At 37.1% G+C, this 23,340-nt stretch overlaps 1 protein-coding gene across 2 annotated transcripts in view; it reads left to right on the top strand.

Annotated features, from left to right (window-relative positions):
• The first annotated feature begins 924 nt into the window (after positions 1-924).
• The window catches only part of CDIN1 (CDAN1 interacting nuclease 1), a 122,402-nt gene continuing 99,986 nt past the window's right edge, over positions 925-23,340 (top strand). For both annotated transcript variants that reach the window (XM_009101951.4, XM_050975623.1), the window contains exon 1: positions 925-1,199. In XM_009101951.4, coding sequence (XP_009100199.3) covers positions 1,099-1,199 — 101 coding nt within the window. In that variant the 5' untranslated portion in view covers positions 925-1,098. The remainder of the gene's footprint in view (positions 1,200-23,340) is intronic.

Raw genomic sequence — 23,340 nt, 5'->3', positions numbered from 1 at the left:
GTGATCCTAAACCTTTCAAGAGAGAAAGCAAGGGAACAGAATCTATAATCTGCAAAAATAAGAAATTTAGTTCTTAACCCATAGTTTTAAGTGCCAGAAACCTCAGGGCTAGGACACCACCAACCTGTATGTAGCTCATGAATGCAATTAAATCAAGATCCGTGGAGGTACTTATATTTCTTGGTCACCTGCACGGTCAATTCTCTTCACAACCTTTAGTCTTTTTATATTGTTTTCAGGAGAGTATACCTACCTTTGAAATTATAATAGTTACTAAAAACACCCAGCACAGAAAGTAAAACTTGCAATATGCTTACTGATATCTAACTGATATCTAATTTTTAACAATATTGCTTGCCTAAGTTTGAGTCTTAACAAACTTTGAAGGAAATCCAAGCACAAACTAGGATGGTTTTCTCCTAAAATTCAGCAGGAGCCTTTACCCTGCGCCCATAAACGGTTGCATGTCCTGTCAGCATCCGCAGTCCTACTGCTACAGCTTTTGTTTTGAGCAGCCAGAACCAGTCATTTCAGGAAACTTGAGAAAAGGGCTTTGAAACTGACACTTTTAAGGCGCTAAACAGCAGGGCCCACGGCCCAGCACAGGCGCCCCGGCACACGAGAGAGAGCCAGCACCTCGGTCTCCTCTGCCTGCGGCGGGCCGGGGCAGAGGCGGGGCGGCCGCCAGCTCTTCCGCCCTCGCAGGCACCATGGCGGCTGGCAGAAGCGATTTGCGGAGCACCAAACAGGGCACACAGCCAGGCGTGAGGCTGCCTGCTCCGCCAGCAATGCCCGGCTCTCACGGCAGGCGGGCCGGCCGGGAGCCGCGGACCCCGACCCGCCGGAGCGGCTGCGCAGAGCCGGGCGGCGCGGCATGGCCGCTCGCACCGCCCCCCTCGCACCGCCCCGGAGGGGACGCGGGGCGGAGCTGCGGGAAGCGGCGGCGGTTCGCGGCTGCCGGGGCGCTGGGCTGGTAGAAACGGGTGCCCCGGGCTTGCCGCGGTTCTCCGCCCCGCCATCGCTGGCCTTCTGCCTCTCGGCGCCCGGCGTGACCCGCGCCTCACCTGCCGCCTGCGCGCAGCTCTGGCGGTGCAAGTCATGAAGCTGAGCAAAGCCCAGTACGATGAGATAGCCCAATTCCTGGGGCACGTGCAGCCCACCCGGCAGAGTCTGAGGAAGCTGAAGGAGAAGTTTCCTGGGTAAGTGCATCCCGCCTTCCGGCGCGGGCCCCGGCGGCGGCCTGCGGGCTCGCTGCGGCCGGGCGTGGGGCCGCGGGGCCCGCTGCGCCCGCTCCGCCCGGTGCCCCAGTTCAGGCCCCACACGGTACAAAATCACCAGCACACGCACACAGTCGTCGACGGCAGGCGACAGCTCGCTGAAGCTGCCGCTGGGAGCAAGATAGTGCTCCACCCTCCGTGACCTGTGAAGTTGGCACAAAATAAAGAACAGTTCCCCCGACACACGTCAAGTGAAAGCTCTTGCGGCCCTTCATGAGCCTCTTGGACACCAGGAGGTCTTCTGATGTGAATAAAGCCTTACGGTGCAGGACGAGCCTCTGTGGCTGAAGCCAAGTATGAAATACATCCTGCAACGCCATTGCCCCTCTTTCTTAGGGATAAGGGGCTTTATGGATCCATAATTTTCTGCTTGCTGCTGCATTCCAGTTGAAACTGGAAAAGGGATCATATTTTTACCTATGGCCATTCATGTGCTTCTTTGTCTGAGCTGTGTTCAGAATGCTCAGACATTTGTAAATGACCTGGGCCTAGGATGGAAAGGTATCCATGACAGGATGTGCTCCATGCACCAATCTTCATTGTTGGAATTTACTTCCTACAAACTACAACAGAGTTCTAAGGAATGTTGCAAGGTTTTTCACTTTCACATTTGGGGGAAGGACTGCTGTTGCTGAATTGGACAGGAAAGCAAATTGGGTTCTGTGGGGAGAAGGGTGTTGCTATTTCTAAAATCACAAGAAATAATACAGAAAAATGTAGGGGGTTAAATACTGTATCTAGTTCGGTGAAAGAGAGAAATTAACAAAATAGAAAATCATTCACATGCTTCCTTGCTAGTCTTAACCACAAATGTGGCAGAAGAAACTGACACTGTAACTTACAGTAAGTGGATGAAGAGCCCACATTAACTTGAGTGTTTAAACTGTCCAGTGAAATCCTTTCATTTTCAGGAAAGTGGGAGAGAATTGCCCTGTTACAGAGAAGAAGTGATAATAAAGCGTTGTGGTTGGTTCAGGGAGTGCCTTGAGTAGCATTTTGGGAATCCAGCTCACCTTGCACAGTACTTCTGCAACTTGGAAAAGCACTTAACCATAACAACGTGTGTTTCAGGAGCTTAGACTTGGCTTTATCACTTTGGTGCTAATGAAATTAGGACAGGGTGTTTGTGGATGTTTGTGTGTGCATGAATACGTACACATGCACATGTTCTCTTTTTCTACTCTCCTTATAAAATTGTCTTGAAAGAAGATTAGAATTTGGGTTGGTTTTCCAGGTCAGTCATTATTTTAAGAAACCTGCATCCAAGACAGATCCATAGGCACATGAGTGTTTGTTAATCAAATTCATCCAAAAAAGACTGGGCTTTTCTGATATGTTGTACTCCCCAGTCCACTCACTTGGTGCTGCAAAAGATCCATTGAATCCTCTATTTCAGATCTTGATGACTCCTGAGCAACTATGTGCAACTAACAGTATAGGGTTATTTAGGAAAAGAATTCTTTTTTCCTAAAGGACCAGGCTCAAGTGTGGTGAACACTGAAAAGCAAAGGTTAGCTCTAGTAGTTGCTTCCTCAATTAAGTGGCTATACCTTTGTTATTCATGTTATGACATGAGAATGGTGTGTTCTGAATTTTGCTTGTAGATCTCTCCTGAATTTGTTTTGCCCATGCTAGGAGAAGACTAAAACCTTCTATATGAGCAATGAATTGATGGCTTTTTAAAAAATGCCTGTCTTAAGTATATTTTGAGGAGCTCTGTACATCTTTTTTTCTGGAAGTGTGATATTTCTTTGTTGTCTCTTTGTTTATTTCTCATAGCAGGTCAGATGCAGAAGATAAACAATACATTCCAAGGCCGGTGCTTTCCTTAGCATTAAGGAAGGTGTGTTGAAATAGATACATGTTAGGATGTGGAAAACAGGCATTCTCTATAACCTTTATGTTGTAAAAGAGGCCAGCTGCAAGCTGCAGAGATTTGTAAATTTGTATGCCATTTTAAAGGGGAGGCTTTTTCAGTGATATGTTTGATTACTGTGGAGTAAGTAATTTTTTCTTACAATCTGGAAATTTTGTCATGCTCTTCTAGGACAAGAAGGGTCTGACTGGACTTTCTGGTTGGATTTTTTTATTTTTCTTTATGAAAGCCAGAATCAACTAAAGCCTCCCACCCACCTCAAATTTTAATTCAGTATTTTTAAAAAAGTATTCCAGAATCTGTCATGGTACCTGCAGTGTGATGAAGGTGTCCATAGCCAGTTTCTCATTATTATATAGTAACCGTTGCTGATTCAAACTGGAAAGTAGTAACATCCATAATAGCTGCTTTCACCTTGCACTTTCAATCTTTCTCTGGGAAGGATTGGTATTCCACTGGTAATGTAATACATAAATTGACAGTTTTCAAATATTTCTGGTTCCTACTGCCTCATAGATCTTGTGGGTCTTTGGATTTCTGCATTAATCTGCTCATTTTTTTTCTAATACTGTCTTATCTCTTGGTTCTTCCCTCAGCTGTTGTATTTCCTGAAGCCTTGCATTTTATGCTCCTAATTTGTGTAAAATCTTTCATGCTATGTGAAAGGGCCTACTCTTGTTCTGCAGTTTCTCCCTAAGAATAAATTGTAATTTCTGTAAACAATTGCCACAATGTAGTGCACAGGTATGGTGGGTGGTAGCTGCCATCCTGACCTGTGAATCTAAAAAAAATTTAACAGGGTAGTTTGTGTTTTACTATTATTGAGCTACTTCAGGAGGTGAGATTATTACTTCAAATGAGTATTGTCATGTGACTTATTAATGTCAAAAAGTCAAGATTAAACTGCTTCTCATACTGTTTATAAGTATTTTAATACAAGCATTGGGAATTCGTATATTTTACAACCCTGTAACTTTCCATAAAACATGGATTTAGTCTACTTTGCTTAAAATCTAGTTATTTTGCAAAAACTTGGATATCCAATTGCTGTTCTTTTTCAGTTAATGCTGTGCTTTGTATTTCATGCCTGGCAATTACCAATGTATTATTCATTTCTTTATTCTTAAGGTATTTGTTACGTCCTTAGCAGTTGTCTCCTAACATGTTCCCATTTAACAGCAGGGTATTTGAATGACCTGAGGATTATCAAAATGTGATTTTGAGCACTAAGCACAATAAATCTCTGCCAATATTGGATCACTGATTCGTAGTTCCTTTGATCTTTTTCACACATTTTTACGCCACTGGACTGATAATTCTGTATATTCAGTGTTGTGCTTTTCTGTTGAAGTATACCACATTTTCTGCTTAGTTTATCACCTGAATTTTTCTATCTGCTAATAATTTGTGGCTTTCTTTGTTATTTTTGTATTATATTCTTCAGCTTTCCCTTCTGCTATGGACTCATGTTCTTCTAAGATACTGTTCTTCTCAATGAGAGCTAATGTCTAAATTGAATGAGCCATTTTAGGCCATTGCGGGAAATGTTCTGAGAAAGTTAAAATCCTTTTTTCTGTCCTAAATGGTAGTTAAGAGCTGCCTACAAGTAGAATCTTCTAGATACAAATCACCTTAGAACTACCTATTTATAGTGACAAGATGTTAGACCTTTAAAATTCTATCTTTTTTCAAAGACTGTTTTAACTTGTTCTGAAAAGTCCAACTTCTGAGAGTTAAATTCATACCCAAACTGATATTCTAGTACTTCAGTTTACTCTTTTAGTTGTTTCAGTTCTGTATATGGCAGAATACATTGTTTCTCTCAGAAACCTTTTCTAAAGCTTCTTATAGGTAGAACAAAATTGACTTTTGAGTAGACCCTTCTCAAATACATACCTTGTACATGTTTTCCTCTTCTTCTTTGTATCCAAGTCTAATGAATATTATAATCTTGACCAAATCTTTGTCTTGGTTTAACCAAGACAATTTAAGACAAAGGGGAACACTCTTAAATGAGTTCTCCTTTGTTTTCACCAATCCCTTTCCATCAATAACAGGAGAAACAAAATACAAGTAGATGGTAAGTGAAAAAAATAACAGTTTACTAACAAGTGAGACTGCAAAAGGCAAAACCAACAATAAATAACCACTAGAAATTTGATAGAAAATTGCTACATCTCACAAATTCTCCCAGAACAAAGAGAGACGCAAAATGGCAAAAATACCCTTTCCAAGATGCCCGCCATGGGTGACCACTGTAGGGAGAGAAAAGGAAGATAGTGGCAGACCCTGCCCCCGAGCTAGCGCCTTTGCAGGTGATGGTGCAGCCTGGGAGACAAAGGGGAGGGATGGCAGCACACCCTGGGGAAGGCAGGAGCTTACGGGGCATTTCTAGCGGCACATGAGAAGTGCTGGCACCTGTGGGGTCAGCACCACTGCCCGCCAGACTGACGGTGCTGGTGCTGATGTCTCTGAAGTGTGGGTGTGTTGCGGGGAAGAAACCGGTCTGTCAGCCCTGGCACGAGGTGACCGGGCCCCAGCAACCAGCTGGCTTTGCAAAGGTCACTCCGAAACAGTTTTTGATTGTGAAATGCAGTTTTTCCAAGTGGCTGCTCTTGCAAGCCCAGGAAAAAACTGCAAACAGGCTCCCAAAGTAACCACTCCAAAGTGGAGCATCCACTTTCAGCACATGCTGCCAGCAGTGAGTTTGTTCCCCACTTCCCAACTCCAAGTTAAAAAGGGACTGCAGCGATGCCCCCTCTGCCCTGTGGTTCCGGTTCTGGAAGCGTTGGATTTTAAAAGAGGCCATAACAATTTTTGGGCGTGGATAGATTTGGAATATAGTAACATTTTGGGTTATCCATGACAGTCTTTATCTGGTCTCCACCAAACTTTAAGGGTGTAATCTTTGGTGACCCAACTCGTTGTGCTTGAATTGATGATTCCAGAAACTTTCTAGCCTTGAGCATCTTTTAGTGATTCCAAAACCCATGCTTTTCAAGTTCTTGCACTGAACTGTTGTGAAACGTGTTTCAGTCCATTTGAGTGCTATATTTTCCCACAGCACAAATTGTGTAGTCTATATTGTATCTCTTCCTTTTTTCAAGTTGTTAAACAAACTTGGTGCCTCTAGTCTGACTTTCCTTTAGGTACCTTCACTTGCATTTCTTTAAAAGAAGCATTAGTTTCTGAACCTATTTAAGTACAAACTGTGTTATAGAGATTTTCAATGTACTAGTGTTTTGAAGTATCAGCTTTTATCAGCAGCTTTTTATCAGCATTTCATCACTTTTATGCATCTCTATTCAAAAAAGTACTGTTCTCTTTGTGTCTCTTGTGTGAAAGCTTACTTCCATGTGATCAAGAGGATCTTTTTTCACAGCAGAAGGGTAAGGGAACCTGGCATAAATGTAAGAGAAGTACTTTTAAATTTTTTTCTTCCTTTTTTTTTTTCCCAGTAAGCAAGAGGAAAATGTGATGCACAGCTTCAAATTTATATTCTTGAGTATGGCTATTTGGTTTTAATGTGTGTAACTTCATATTTGATTATTGGAATGTACACACTTGGTTCCCACAGCATATCAAGGGATGTGCATTCTTCTACATTGATGACCTCTACTCTTCATTACTTAGTATCGCTTCAGTTTTCCACACATTTTCAGTAATTCTCTTGCTCTTTCTTCAAATTATTGATGGCTTTATTAAATGACATCCATCTTGGAAAACATCTCAGCAAGATTTTAGTTTTTTAAAAAAGTGTATCTGCACAGTAATATGTTACAATGTAAATTGGAAAAAATAACCTGTTTATTATTTGCTCAATTTTATCACTTTCTCTGTGGTGATTCATATTTAAACAAAGGCCCTAAAGAAGCCTAAATGTATGGTATGAATGTTATTTCTTTTACCATGAGCTTAAGACTGAGGAGCTTTTTTTTTTTTTTCTCTTTTTCAGTGTCATTGTTGCCTCTGGTTTTGTTTTTTAGGGTTGGGGTGGATAGGCCTCTCATTTTCCTCTTGAAGCCAATTTTATTTACACTGCAATATATTCCTTCTTTGTGAATAATTTTATTCTGCTTTTGTGCAGTTGCTTAGATTGTCAAGCAGTACTGATGAGTCCATGATTGTTGTGGTGAGAAACAGGAGGAATTTTTTTTTTTTTCTTTCAATTTCTAGTGTCTGGATCCTGCAGATTGAGTTGAAGTGGAAGGAAAATTCTTTTGCTTTGCTCTAATGCTCTTTGGAGCTGCTGTTACCTGGGAAGGCAGAATGGCAGTGAGGCTCATGAGCAGAGGGCAGATTGCTGCCTCCGGGGCTCGCAGAGTTCGAGGCTCTGAACTCAGGCACGGGAATATTAGACAGGTTGTATTTATGAGCAGGCATCCTACTGCTGTGTGACACTTCCCTTGCACTCTCTTCTGCCTAGAAAGGTTCTTGTCATAGCAAACCCTGCATTATTCTTGTAACTTCTGCTCTCCCTGCTCTTCTGAATAGTTGATTAATTATTTTGAAAAGCAGAAGAACTAGGCTATTTTTCATTACTCTGCAAACACTGATCTAGCAAATCTTATTTAGAAGTTACCTTTGTGCCTGTGAGTGATAGAAACTTCTTCTGAAAAAAGTAAGTTTAAAGGCACATTTTAAACTCCTTTCTCTATATTCTCAATACTTAACAATGACATAAATTCATGCTCTGCCTATATAAACAATCCCATCAAGTGGCAAATGCTTTGTACCACTGTATTGTATTTAAATGTTCTGAAGGATTTAACAAGAGTATCAATGAATTAGTAGAATTTTCAAAGTTTTATACTTTCTTCTTCTTTTGTATTAGACTTCAAAATAAACAAAGTTTGACACGGAGTTTGTTTTTGTCTACTCTGTATAGAACAAACCAAACGTAAATTAAAATTTTTATGTACTTGAAGCTGCAGTAATCCTCACAGGTAAACAGATAGATAATAAGAGATGAGAAAGAGGTCTTGGGTCATTAATTGAAAAGAGAATTAGCAATGTTCAAGTTTCAAGAAGTGACCCACAAAAAACGTAGCATATTTTAAATAATCCTAAAATGAAGTAAAAATTAACTGTGCAAAGTAATTATGTGAAAAACTGATACTACTCCCTTTGGAAAGATGTTCTTATTATTTGAACCCTTGGTAGAAAATCTACTATATCACAGCTTTGATAGGCTGAACCAGTGGGAAGTTTTTATTTTCACTTAATATCAGTGAACAAGTGTTAAAGAAATTGTAACTTGTTGGATTTGATATGACTTGCTAACTAGCTGTTTGCTCATGTTATGATCCAAAATAGGAAGGATACCAGTCCTCTTGTGTAATATGAAATATTGTGTGAAAGAAATCAACAATATCAGTACATAACTCAGAAAAACTTTATCTCCTTTATTATTCATTAAATTAAACAGAAGATACTGACTTAAAAGTTAGATATTGATAGCAGTGGGAGGTTTCAGAGTAGAATGGAAAATAGAGTTTTGCTCACATTTGTGGCTTTCCCTACACCAACAGACAGGATTTAGGCAGAAAACTTCCACTGGCACATGTAAATACTAGATTTTCAGGACATGGGTGCTTTCTTTTGTTTGGAGAGATAGAAGGGGGTTTTTTTGAGTTGTTTGCATGTTAACTATTAATAGAAAAGTAGGTGTAAAATATGTGTGTGTCAGCATGAAAATTAATTTTGAAGGAAGTCCACTGTAGTTTTCTGTCACATTTTTTATAGGTGTAACCATCTTCTTCCTTACATGCACTCCCACATATGTTGTCCATCCTAGCAAAATACAAACCTATTTTAAACATTAGTCTTGAAATTTTGTTTGAAATACACAAGGAAAATAAAAGTTTTATTTTCTGAATTCTTGTGTACTGATAAATCTCTTCCTTCTCTCTTAATGTTTTCCCATTCCAGTTTGTGAAGTGTTACCATATGGAAGTACAGTTCTTTAAAAAAAAAAATTACACAGAACAGGACTTATTACACTTGTGAAATTCATTTTGGCTGAGTAAAGGGAAACCTTTTTTGGCCTTGAGGAATTTATACAAACCACTTAGAAGCCAATCCTATGTCCTTTGAAGATTTGATGGTGAAATACAATGATTGGAAGGGGGTCTTTGAAAGCAGATGTGGAAATTAGTTCCCTATAATTTGAAAATGCATTCTGAATCTGTTGGAGCTGTGTGTTAAGTGCTCTTGTTTAGTTCAGAAGAAAAGAAATAGATAGGGAGAGAAAAAAAGAACCAGAAAAAATGCAGAGAAAGGAGAAAGCAACAAGAAGAAAAGAGAAATTATAGACAAGAGGGAAAAGAGAAAAAATGTAAGAGAAAAGAAATGAAATGGAGAAAAAAGAGAGAAAAGAAAACAGAAAAAGACCAGAAGAAGATTAAAAAAGGGAAAGGAAAAGAAAAAAGAAAATCTTTTCATGTGTCAAAGCTGGGAGAGTTATCTTGGTCACCATGTTACACTACTGTGTTGATTTGTGAGGTTTAATTTGGTTGTACTTTCTGACACTTCCCAAATTCCATGGATGTGATAATCACTGGTAGGGTAGGAATAAAAGTCTTGTGACACAGTCTTTTTCTATGTATTTCATTCTAAAGTAAGCTTGATGTCATCAGACAGACCAACAGATGTCTGTAGATTTAAGGGTAAGATTATGGTGGTTGTTAAGGGAGGATGAAGTGGAAGTTTTAACACTGACCATATGTGCTTTTTAATTGACTTGTGGATTTTAGGATACCATTATATTCATGTTGCTTGTATTTAAGGAATATTGTGCTAGAAATGATAATTCTTGATTGTATTTTAGAAACAGCTCCATAATGTATCATTCTTCTGAAGCCTGAAAACAAGTCTAGGCTCAAGTTTTATGAGCGTAGGCAATTTTCTAAATCAGAATGGAAAATATTTTATTCATGCATTGTTTTTTGGACAGTCATATTCTGGGCTATATTACAATGGCACGATAAATTGCTGAATACACTGTCTGCTGAATATGACCTCACCATGAAAAATTTGATGCATTAGAGTAGGAAAGGTTGGAATATATCAACCTTAGCTGACAAGGGACTTTGAATTTTGACCTAACACAGATGACCTTTGTGTGCAATAAAAGTGAGTTTAATCTCCAGGTCAAGGTTGAGGTGAACGGTAGGGCAATGTGGATTGGTTTGTACTGGCTGTGTCTGGATCACACCTAGCAAGCAAAGAAATTCAAGGTCTTTGCACTTCAGAGTAACCAAATGCTTGTTTACCTAAACTGGTATCTGTTATACCACATTTAAAAACTTGTGGAACTGTAGACAGCTAACTCCTCAGCAGCTGTGGACTATTTCATTTGAAGCTCAGTGTTTCAGAATAAGAGGCGTGAGGTATGTATATTCCACTCCTATAGATCACTGAATAAATAAAATTTCTCCTCTAGTGCATAGAACAAAGACTGTTCATGATATTGCCTTGCTATGAAAAGGGTGAAATTTAGAAGCTTTGTTTCTTTGACAGCTCACCTGTCTTTTGAACATCCGAAGTTTATTCCTAAGTGTCTTATGCTTTTAAGAGGAATGTAATTAAGAGAGTTCTGATATGTTTCACTAGGCAAATACAAAGAAAACAGGTCCTTTTCAGCACTCCTTTGCTGTAACAGGTATTTGATCAGAAAAGCTAAGTTACAAAATGGTTTGGGGATTGTCTAGGTTACATAATAAAGACATATAGATGAATTTAAATAAAATATTGTCATTTTTATAGTAGTCACAAACAAAATCCATCTTTTAAACTGTCCCGTATTATAGGATTGCTATTTCACTGATGTACCAAAGGTACATTTGCTGAATACTTTACACATTGAAGAGTGGTTGCAGTGGTGCTTTTGGAAGGAGAGAGTTCTCTTTAAATCAGCCAGGGGAAAAAAAAAAGTTTGAGACTAATGGAAAGAACCTCTACTCCTTTAATAGAGCCTGCAAAATATATTCTCCAGGACTGATCAGCTCTGAAGGCTCTGGAGGTTTGATGATTGGAATGGCAGGAAATCACGCTTTCAGGACATAACGAATTGACTAGGCCATCCATCATTTGTTAGCATGCGCTGAAACACTGGGTTTGTGTGCAGAGGTCTGTGATTTAGTAAATACTTGGGAGATGAATAGAGCTTACACACAAGGGAAGATATTGCTGTCCTTCAGCAGCCTTAGACACAGATCCCTGCTGAGAAGGCCGTCTGACAGCAGCTCATCAGTAACTGGCCTGTCACAGTCAGTGATGCCCACCAGCCATCCCCGGTATATTAAATGCATTTTTAATATCTGCTTCAGTAGATTTAATGAAGAAAATTTAGTTTCCATACTCTGATCACTGCTTTCTCAAGTGTTTTAAAGCATTGAGCGAAGCACTTCCAAGAAAGGAACTGTGCTCATAACAAGAGGAGTTCATTGAAAATCAGAATGAAACAGGGGTGTTATTATCCAAATAGTTTCCTTAAATCAAAACAAAAATGTTTGGGAAAAGCAGTGATGATCTTAGAAACAATTCACCCTCCTGCAGAGGGACCTGATGCAGCAGGCTGTGCAGCAGCAGAGATGCAGGGCTGGGAAAGATGTTTGCCCAGTGGTTCTGTTTAGTGTGGCAGAGCTTGCCAAAAGGCAAAATTGCATTTCTTAGGCTCTCGTGTGTCAGTACCAAAATCAGATCATCATTCTGTCTGGTTTTCAGGGTCCAGAGAGAAGTGTGGCTGTGAATCAAGGAAATGGAATAGATCAAGTTTTTGATTGCTAGCATAAGATTGTGTTTTGGTTTTGGCATTTTCTGCAAGTGATGCTTTTGGTGAAAATAATTGTAGCATTACATGGTATTATATAAACTGATATAAGAAACAAATATTAAGACACAGCGGAAAATAAAACTGCTGTTTTTATAACTTGGCGGACTCATTGAGAGTTACTCAATATTGACATTCTGTGTGTAAGGATAGTATAAAATTATGTTTTTACTTTATGGCAAATTATAAGATCTTTTTCTGTCCATACATATAGACAAACTTCACAGTTATTTGATTTTCCTTCCAACTTGCAGGGAAAACTTCTGTTTACATAAAAGCAAATAAGTTGATTTTCATTTTGTAACGAGATTCAATGCTTATGGTAGTTACTTCAAGACAGCAAGACAACTTGATTTTGTTGCAAACATCTATTTGAAACACTGAGCTTGAGCTTCTTGAGCTTTTTCTCTCTCAGGAATCCATTCTGTGTTCACAGAAGAGAAAACAAGTCCTGAATGAGACCTATAAATATGATTCTCCTATGTGTCAAAACAGTAATGTATTAAATGCGTATTATAATAAAAATTTAAGAAGTATCCTAAATGCTTACATTTTTATAACACACAACATATTAAATAATACATTTTCTTGTTAGCATCTGTTTGCTGTCATTATTAGCAGGACCTATGATTTATTACTTAAATTAATGACTACAACCATTTTGGTGCTGATAAATGCCCCTTATGGGTTATCACATCACTTTAAAAAACAGCATATATGCTTCTACGAGAGTAATTTTTTAATTGTTCATTCCTTTAAGTTCCTGGTGAAAGTAGCGTCTCTGTTTTCAGTGTGAAAGTTTCAGAAGCTTGAATTACACTCTAAACTGACTGAAATACTGCTGAGGATTAATTTCTGTAAGAAAATGCAATACAGAAACCGATCCTAATAAGATTGTCTTCTAAGACAAGCCTGATAGAGTATTGTTACCAAGAAAAACCAACAACATTGATAGAGGAATGGAAAGATAATACCTTGTGTTCTTCTGATCAGGTGATGGTTAAGTCTTGTTCATGTTTTTGTTTGACTAATTGGTACCATACAAGTAGATTTCAAACTCCCATAGGCATGCTCTGTTACTAGTTTGCATCTTGTATCTCATGAAGGCATTGTTGCCCATGGACTTCAAATCAAAAGGCTTAAATTTGCCAAACAGGAAACTGTGCCTGTCATGGGAAAAACATGATTTGTGAACAACGTAGGATAAAAACTTCTGTTTGTAAGCAACTAAAGCAATTTTTTACATATCTTATGTTTTGTTTGGGTAATCTTTCTTAAAAATTCTTGTGTTCATAACATTTTGAGTAATGATAGTGATTTGAGTAGAAGATACTATCCCTTCCATTGCACACACCAGGATATCCAGTAGCCTGATTGATAGTGACAGTCTCATTGCTTTGTATTGGAGAATTGTTGAACTTCACTATTCTTGCTTTATCCTTTTCATCTGAATAGAATGTTAAGTGTTGCTGTCTATCCAAATATGGAAAAAGGCTTCAGGTCAGGATGTAGTGCTGAAGAGGAATTTATTGTTTGGGTGATTGTCTTCTATTTGCATGTCTGTATTTATGCCTTCAAAGTCTTGGAAGCAGTTGATGGTCTAGTTTCACATATACCTCCTCAAACTTCAACATGGAATAAGGATGTCCTAAGATAGCACACATTCTTCTTTCACAGAAAGCAAAATGTTATCCAATATTCCTTTGAACAAGACACGTGTGATAGCAAAAGTATTCTCTTACGCATTGCAGCCTGTCTGAAACAGTTTCAAAGCAACCCAGGATAGAGGCAATACTCGCTCCTGTGACTGAATTACTATAAAGGGCCTTTTGGAGTTCCCTGTTGTTAATTGAGGACACAGACAGCAATAAAGACATTGTGTATCTTTGTTTCTATTTGTGGATGGCTGGGAGATGACAGAATTTCTTATCAGTCTTCTGTTGATACTGTTGTACCATCCTTTATTGCATCTCTTCTGTGGAATACAGATGCTCATTTGGAGACTACAGCTTGTGGAGAGTACAGTAGGCAGAGAGTGAGTGTATGTTTCTATATATGAAATGGCTGTTGAACATTAGCCGTTTACAGCATTAATATAAAATGCATGTTGTAAATGCAGCTCTCCTTCAGTTTTCAACACAGCTGAGCTGTATGTCCTCCTAGACAAGTGCATTTTCTTAGGGTACACAAAATACAAAAAGAGAAAAAAAACCTTGAAAGCTAGATCTCTGGTTCCTACAGAGCTTAAAAAGGAAGATCTGCTTTGACCAGTTGGCAGGTACTCCAGTAAGCCAAGCAAGTTCTAATCCAAATGGAGTTCAGTGACCTCATTGAATGAGTGATCTAACACAGGAATATGTTTTCCTTTATTAGGAAATATGTTACCCTGTTATTAGGAACAGGAGAATATAATTGTTGACCAAGAAGAGTAAGTTGGGCTACATTTTTTATCTCATTTGTATTGTGTTCCTTTGACATCAGTGGTCTGAGAAAGAAAGGAAAATGGTCCTTTATGGAATAAATGTATAGTTTCAGTCTAAATATTTTCCTAGCCATATCTGTCTGCTTGATATGTCATCTAAGTGCCAAGCATTTTTTTCCAAACAAATTCCATTGGTTGCCCAACAACTATGATTCACAAGCTTCCTGTTTACACTTTTTCTTTTAATTTGCTATTTAGACACAGACTTCGACAGAGACAGACAATCATTCTTACACATTGTTATTTTTTGTGGTTTCAAGGTTTCTGGATAGAGAATTTTGTCCATTTATCTGCAATAGATGCCTGTCATTCTAACATTTTAAATCACAGTAATTTAAAGATAATATTCAAATATTTCAGCTACTGTGTAGAAATGAATATATTTTTATGAAGACAGATTTAGGGAGGTCAGCATGTATCACATATTACTTGTTTGTGTTTGTTTTGTAATTTTAAGCTCTTTAGTTTCTTTTCCAAGGATATCTCTCAGTGGAACATTGCATTAGTGGATCAGGATGTTTACTGAAATAACTGGTTGAAATTATTAAAATATGCAGTGGAAAGCAGCGTGCTTAATTTAATGTGCCTCTGAATATTAAATGCAAGTAAAATGTTATATAGACATGAAGCCAATTGTTATATTATATGAAGCAATAGCTGTGTAAACCCTATCCTCATAATTTTGCAAGTTCTACTTTATCATGTAGCTGTAAAAGGCAATCAAAATAAATCATGGAAGATGAAGAAATATTTTCTAGGGCTTTCTTTATGCTTTCAGAAGTGGCGCTTGATCCATGAAATTTTAGTAAGCATATTAAATAATACAATATGATGTGCGACGTGTCAGGGCTGATAAATTATTTTGTATAAGACATTTATACAACATATGGTGAGCTGCTATGTGAACAGCTTAATGACTAAATTATGTTAATCTTTCTTGCCATATTTACTTTTCATTTAAGAAAAGGCATTTTTAAATTTTTATTTTACTTTTTTTATCATGTGTAGATATAAGAAAGGTGTAGGTCATCTCTGAGAAGCCGTGACAGTGATCCAAGGTTCCTCAGCTGTGCAGTGTACATAACACAGATGTTGGGAGAGTCATCTGTCAGCTATGCCTCTCCTATGGAGTTAAAGTTCTAGGGGGAAAAGAATTCGACACAGTGCTGTCACTGTTACATTTTCACAATAGAAGAGCATGCAAATAGTCAACCTCCTGCTTAGCAGTAGTGCCCTGTCTAATGTCTGTGCTGGTTAGAATAAAAAAATAGTGGGTGCATCTAGGGCTCATAGATCTGACAAAGGTCATGCTATGCTGGGCATTTGAATTGGAAATTGTCTGGACTTAGATTTTATAAAGCTCCCAGTGTTGTCGGGGAAAATTTCAGCAGGGTTTTGTCCCTAGAGAGGCCTCTTAGGCCCTTTTCTGTCCTATGAATGAATTTAGATGTGAGGGTTTCTCTTGCCTTAAAACTGTTAAGTTCATTTTGCATACATCCCTAGAGAGAAAAACTGGCAGATGCTTTTGTCTTGGAAGTGTTTAAAAGAAAACTGCAGAACAGGAACAAGGGAGAGAAGGGGCCCTGTGTGGAGTCCCAGAACATTTTGGAAATGGCCAATATGCAGTTTTCATCAGTACTAAGGCGGGGCGCAATATGGTGCCTGTAGCTCACTAGGGAATATGAATGTTGATTAAGCATACTCCCAGGCTTTGAAATCCTGAAAGCAGTGTCAGAATAATGGATGTTGAGCAAATGTCAAGCATTTGTTAATTTCGCTGTTATTTGGAGTTTATCTACCATGATCAATCAAATAAACTAGTGCTTCTCTGTTGTGGCATGTGTCATTGATATGGTGATTAGGTGGATAGAGAGGCCTTCTGCCTTTTTTTTTTTTTTTTTTTTTTTGTTAATCCAGGTAGCAGATTACATATGAACAGCCATAACTTTAGATTAAGTATTTCTTTGCAGTTGCTTTAGTGGAAATAGTTGCATTAACAAAATATTTTGGGGGTACAGAGAGACAAAAATATTTGCTTATCTGCTGTGATAAAGATTACATTTATGCCATTTTTTCCACTTTTGCCCTTAAAATATTACTGTCATGATGAAGAAGAAATTGCTTCTAAATAAAAGTTAATAGTGGGATCTTTTGCTTGTTCTTAGAAAGATAAGTTTGAAAACAAAAGTAGTGGCTCCCTTCTTCACTCTAAATATTTTGATTTCTAAAAACTAGAAACTTGATCTCAACATCTTCTTACTGATACCCTTTAATTGAAAGTAGAGATCTCTTTTATAAGAATATACACTCTTTTATAAGATATATCATGAATAATGTATATATATAAGTTGTTAGTTACTCACTAATGTGCAGACATTAAACATTCCAGTTGAGAATATTTTGTTCTTTTTCTCAATTTTCACTGTTTTCTGAAGTCCTAATTCTGTTAGGTTGCCACTCTTAGAAATTAGGTAACATATAAAGACCTGATATTTAAATGTGAGGAACAGCTTAAGATTAATTAGAAAGAGAAGGAAGCTCTGTGGCCTTTGCTGCTCTTCTGCAATATATTAAAACTTCAAAATATGAGAGAATAGGGTTGGATGTTTTGCGTGAGGCATTTTTGAAAGCTGCCGGAAGGATATTATCAGTCAAATTTCAATGAATTCTAGTGAAGATTATTTAACACCCTTCTCATTGACTTTTTTTTAACTGTAGTACTTATGGACTTAATATAAAGACTGTAATCTATATTTTTATTATGCTTTTGATAACTCACAAAAATTTAAGAAGTGTCAGTGAGTCATGCCATACTACTTGATGCATTCTGAGGTCATCTTCAGTTTATTTTAACAGAGAGTTAATGTTTGTTCTTCCATGTCTTCCACATTTATTTATCAAAGCCTCTAGGCTCATTCTACCAAAACCAGTGAAATTTTGGTGCTTAGTGAAGGTAATGCTGTAGAGTCAATCTTATTGACTGTTTATATCAGATATGACTCTGTTTCATTAGTGTTATATTAGATTCTGTTCCATGCAGTAAGAGTTGTGGAAAGCCAGCATTTCCTGCAGTGGGACTGTGGGAAACAAAGCTTATAGTCATTGTATGTATTTTCACAGCAATATAAGGAACACCAGAAAAATCCTCTAGAGAGGGGAGGAAGGGAAAGGAAAAGCCTTTTGATAGGAGTGGAAAAGAGTAGCTAAGTTTTAGGATACACTAATGTAATGTTGTGATTATCTCTTGTGATGTTCACTTCATATTGCCTTCCAGTTTTAGGTAGACGGCTTTTTTAAAAAGAGAATGCTGGAAGAACATTAGTAAAAAGAGATAGCTGGATTTACTTCTTGTGCATTTCTGCAGTCTTTCCAAGGGGAAAGTAAGTAGTGGCATAAAATGATGTTATTCCCTCTATGGCATAATAAGCTATCTCCCTGGGGCTGAAAGGAGGCTTTGTAAATATCTGCATGCATGGTACAACAACTTAGATTTACAAGACAAAATACTACACTGTTGGGTAGATAGATGTTCTGGTTTAGGGAAAATATGGGAGGAAACTTTCAAAGAGGACCGTTTAGTGAGCAGATTCAAGTGGCCCCTCCCCCAAATGGTTCAGGAAAAGACAAAAATTTTTTTTTTTTCCTTTCTTTTTGTTCAATAATTACAAATAGCTTAAAAGTCATATTTTTAAAAAATTATAAACACTGTCTAGGACTCTAAAATCTCAAGGAAACTAGCTATAAATGTATTCATCTCTTACCTTGAGTCTGCATCATAACCAAAATGGGAATTCACTAAAAATGATCACTTCTATATCATCTGTGTTTGATTCTTGAAATTTTATCCTGAATATATTTTAGATTATATCCTGAATGGGAAACATCAGTAAGATCCTAACATGTTTAAGGAATTAACAGTTTTGATTGGATAACTGGAAGCTTTTTTTACTTAGGATGTTCACTTTTTACCCTAGAGAAACCTATGCAACAGTGTGTGTGCTTGACATGTGATGCATGCAAATGCTAAATACAGTAGCAGCATGAGGCAAGTGTCATTAACAGTAATTTATGTAATGAAAGCCACCTGGCTTTGTAATTAATTGCTTCTAAATAGTAAATTTTAAATGTAGTTTATAGTTTTCTAAATCTGATTATATATTTTTAGGAGCAAATTGTTTATGGGTGTTTAGGGATTTATTTAGTGCTGAACTATGCTTTTTACATGCAGGCTAATTTTTTAATACAAACTGAACAAGCTAATTAGCTCTCAATTACCATTCATTCATAAAAATGGTTTTCTAAACTTAAACACCTAACTTGTACAGGACTATATAGTTTTGTTGGGGAAAAAAAACCCTATAAATTAGAATTATTTTCCCCTTTGTCCATAGTAAGTAAATTTGAGATTGAAGTCTGAAAAACTTACCTTAACTTGTTATCTATTTCTTTTCCTGGGCATAAGAGGAAGTAGCATGATAGGCTAATCCAAACAAAATGAGGGGATGAACACAAAATACATATTTCAATAATTGTTTTCTGGTAATAGTCTACTGAGTGTATTTTCAATATGTGGACCTTGGCCCTATCAGTAAAGCAGATAAGAAAGGAGGAGGTTAAACCTCTGGTTTAAATTGTATCTTCTTCACCTTAACTGCTTGTTGGGGTCCTTTGCTGTTGCACCCTAGGAATATCCTTCTTTGCACAACCAACATCAGATAAGGAACTGCTTTATTGTATTTTTGTCTAATGGTTCAATATTTAGATTGTGCTACTAGGATAAAGATGTAAAACTTGCAAACATGTTTTTGGTAGTCTTGACTGAACATTTAAGTAGTTGAAATGAAGGACATAGCAAATCATCTACTTTTGCTAGTCTCAAGCGTTGGGTTTTGTTGTTTTTTTTTTAATTTTCTCAAAAAATTTAATGGTAGGGTTAAAAGCAGAATTCTTGAGAATACCAGGAAATGGAGATGTGGTGAACAAGTACTGAGATTATCAAGGTGTATGTAGAGACAAACCCTGTTTGACTCCTATCAGTTTCTTATGTCAGTGGATTCCCTGATTAGATACTTAAAGGTGGGTTCTGCTGTCTGTATGGTGAGGATGTTCAATAGTCAGTGAAGCCTCATGTCAGAATATTTGGGAGTTTTAATTTCACGTTTTAGCACTGACAATAGACTTAAGCCCTATTGTGAATATATATTGTTCTGTATTACATCTGAAAGTATTTTTCAGTTCAAAAATGTGACCTTACAAAATAGTTTTATATTTCAATGGAGGAGACTTGAAACTTTAGTGAAATAATATTTACTTATGGAAGTCTCTCTGTGGGTTCGGCATTGCAATAGGTTCCAAACATTCATGCAACAAGCATTGTTTAATTCCAGAAAGAAATTATATCAGAACAGTATCTTATCTGTCCATTTTCACTACTTGCTTACTAAGATTATAAAACTGAAAAGGTAGGGTTTTTTTTGTCGGGACCTGCTACTCTTCCATTGCTGTGATTGCTGGGGTTTTTTAACATGTTATTTACTTATCTACTGTTAAAGCATGATGCTGGTTTTTTCAACCATATATACGTGAATGGAAAACAGCATTTTTGTTTGTCTCTTTTCAGGTTGGGAGATTGATCATAATGCTTTGCAATCATTTGAATATGGAGTGGTTTTAGTTACACTTACATTTTTACTACTGGAAATCAGATTTTTGTGATGTGGTGAAAGAAAGTGTAATTTATCTCTGCAAAGAGCATTATTTTGGGATCATTGCCTATATTGGTTATTTGTATTTACCTCTGCAATTTATATTTTTCACATCTGATACAGATTGTTCATAGTCTGCTGTTGTTTTAAAATATATTGGTTGTTACAAGAGACACCAAAAAATTAGGTGTCTACAGGAAGAACTGGTGCTCTGTTCTTAAAGGAACTTCTAAGTCTTCCCAAATGAAAAATCAAACAGTATCTAATACTGGCAATTTTCTTCTGTCTGCTGCTAGAACTTATTGGCCAACTAGGTCAGACATTATTAAAGTTCAAGTGGCCCAGTGGGAAAAGTAATGGCCTTACGCTACTATGAATTTTAAATGCTGCCATTTCTATGTATTGCACCATCATCTGTTCTCGCACATCACTAAATTGTATAGAAGTTGTGGCACCAACCAGTGTCAAGGTCATAGAAGTGATGACTCTTCTCAAGTAGCCTTCGCTGGGCTTTGTCATACAGTTATACTCATAACCCTGGCTTTAGGCAGCAAAGTTGTATGCACATGCCTGAATTTAACCTTTTTATTATCACTGAATAGTGAAGCCTGCAATGCTTGATATCTTTCTCCTCAAAATCTTTACATTGCATTTTATTTTTGATCCTGCCAAAGGTATGAAATTGACTTTGAGGCAAAGGCAGTTTTTAGGGATCTATTTAGGCCTTTTGAGTTGAGCTGTTGTACAGCTTACTGAACTAGATATCAGAGAATTTTAAAATTGATTAATGCTGTTGTTCTTCAGATGAGCTTGAATTTCATCTTGATTTTAAATATAGTTGTACTAAGTCTGAAATAAGCATATCATCACATACTTCTTGTCAAATATGTATGTATATCTACACACACACAGCATAACAACAACAAACTACTAATACTAACTACTAATACTAATACTAATACTACTACTAATAATAATAATAATAATAATAATAATAATAATAATAATAATTTGTAATGGGAGTATTTCCTCTACAGAACTGTATTGACTTGATAGTTTCCAAAGGAGTAGCTACCAATAATGCTTCATTGTATGGAAGGCTTCTTTTGCAGAAATAATAAAACTGGATTTCAATTCTAGACTTGAATTGGTGTAGCTAGAAAGCTGGAAAATTAGAAGGTGGCCACTTTATAGAAGTGAGCATTTTGTAACTAAATACTTAGATACTTCTATGTTACTTAGTAACTCTAATTCAAACTCACCAATTGATTTAAAATTATATATTCACACACCTGTATATAGACAACTATACTGATTTAACTTAAATTGGTAATTCACTAACTTCTGATAAATCATTGGTAGATTTGTGAGTGATAAAAGTACAAATGTATACAGAGACAATACTCTGTTTTTTGAAAATTTTCATTCAGAGAAGTGACCACAATCATACTAAACTATAAGAAAGATTGTTGTACTAGAGGCTACAGTGAAGAAAGATTAAAGCTGTAACTATTGTAGAGGTCAATTTGCCTCCTTTGTTCCATGCTCTTCAGGCATATAAACCTAACAAGCTCTGGGTAGGCCTTTAGTATTCCTGAGCCTTCCTGGATTCTCTTGTGGAATCATTCAGATTGCTAAGAACCTTTTTGTTGTCTGGACAATCCTGACACATGGAAGAAATAGTGAGAACCTACAAGTTGTCACCTCCTCTCAGGTGTGAAGTTGACCATCAGACTGGCACTGTGGTGCTTGCTGCCCAAGTCCTGCAGTTCTGAGAAGCCACTGAGGCTGTATGCCTTTGTGCATGTTATGCATTTGAAACAATGCTGCTAGATCTATTTGAAATCCATTACTGAGAGTTTTTACAGATTGGGGTGGACTGGTTAGCATGTGATAAGCAGTATAAACATTGCTTCCTTTAGGAGTCCCTGCTCCAAATTATTTGCAGTATGGAAGATGAGAATTTGGCTGTTTGGATTTCTTTCATGTATTTGATAATGTAACAGGAAAAATATGTTTTAGACACATGCTCTGAAACTTCAGGATAGATGTGAGGAGAATTCCTCTTTCACCACTAGTATTGTAAATTTTTTGGATTTATATCTCTTTCCTCACTTAGATTTTAAATCTGGCATGGCTGCACCACACAGTTCTAGCCCTATTACTTTTATTTTAATGCTCAATATTGTACCAGTTAAAGTATTTTTAAACTTACTATGCATGGAAAGGGGAAGTTCTTTTCCAGTTTAAAAAAAATGAGAGACTCTTGCTATCTACTTTAGAACTTTAGAACTTTCATATAATGAAAGATATGAGTAGGACTACATGCTCACTAGAGACTGTGGAAAAAACAATTTTCCCCCCTTATTGAATTCCTGCTATGGCTAAGTGGCACTGTGTGTTCTTCAGAGAGAAGGTTTGACACTGCAGCTTTGAGATTTCTTATGCAACAGCTTCTGAATTTTGGAAACACAGCTCCTGCCCCTCCACTCAGTTTTTTAACCAATATATTTATTGTTTTAATAAGGTAGAATATTCAATTTTGTGAAAAGGAAACAATTAAGCTATTCTGTTTATGTATAACATATTTGTCTTATGGACTATGCTTTCCCCCTTCTTGTCTCCACTTGTGTGAAATCTCTCTAGATACTCTTCCTTTGTTCCATGATAAAATACATTAAATGTAAAACTGATTTTTACTCTTTCTACTTTAGGGAACAACTGTGAAGTTAAAAGGGAGGGAAAGGAAATCCATCTAAAACATGAAACAAGTGGAATCTTGGTTTGCACCTACAACTCCATGTTTTCAGTAATTTCAGAAAATAAAATAAAAGCTGTAAGTTTCATCTTAACTGTAAAGAATTCATAATTTGCAAGGGCTGATAATATTTGCACAGCAATTGCTATGCTTGGATTTTCTCATTGTGAGGCTCAAATAGCAAATATTAAGCTGGACAGCACTCCAAATCTTGGTTGCATCTGCAATTCTGTTTTGTTGAGGTGATGATCTGATACAATTAAATTTCTTTCATCATTACTAGGTGTTTCTTAGTCAAAGTTTTGTATCTGCTCTAACTACAAAGCAGTAAACTGTTTATATGAAGTAACTTATCTGTTACTACTTTATATATGAGTACTCATTGCAAACCAGAACATTTCTGGAACAC

The sequence above is a fragment of the Serinus canaria genome, chromosome 5 (genome assembly GCF_022539315.1).
Source record: "Serinus canaria isolate serCan28SL12 chromosome 5, serCan2020, whole genome shotgun sequence".
Classification (NCBI taxonomy): Eukaryota; Metazoa; Chordata; class Aves; order Passeriformes; family Fringillidae; genus Serinus; species Serinus canaria.
Note: the sequence above shows the minus strand (reverse complement) of the source record. Positions and strands in the feature narration are given on the sequence as shown.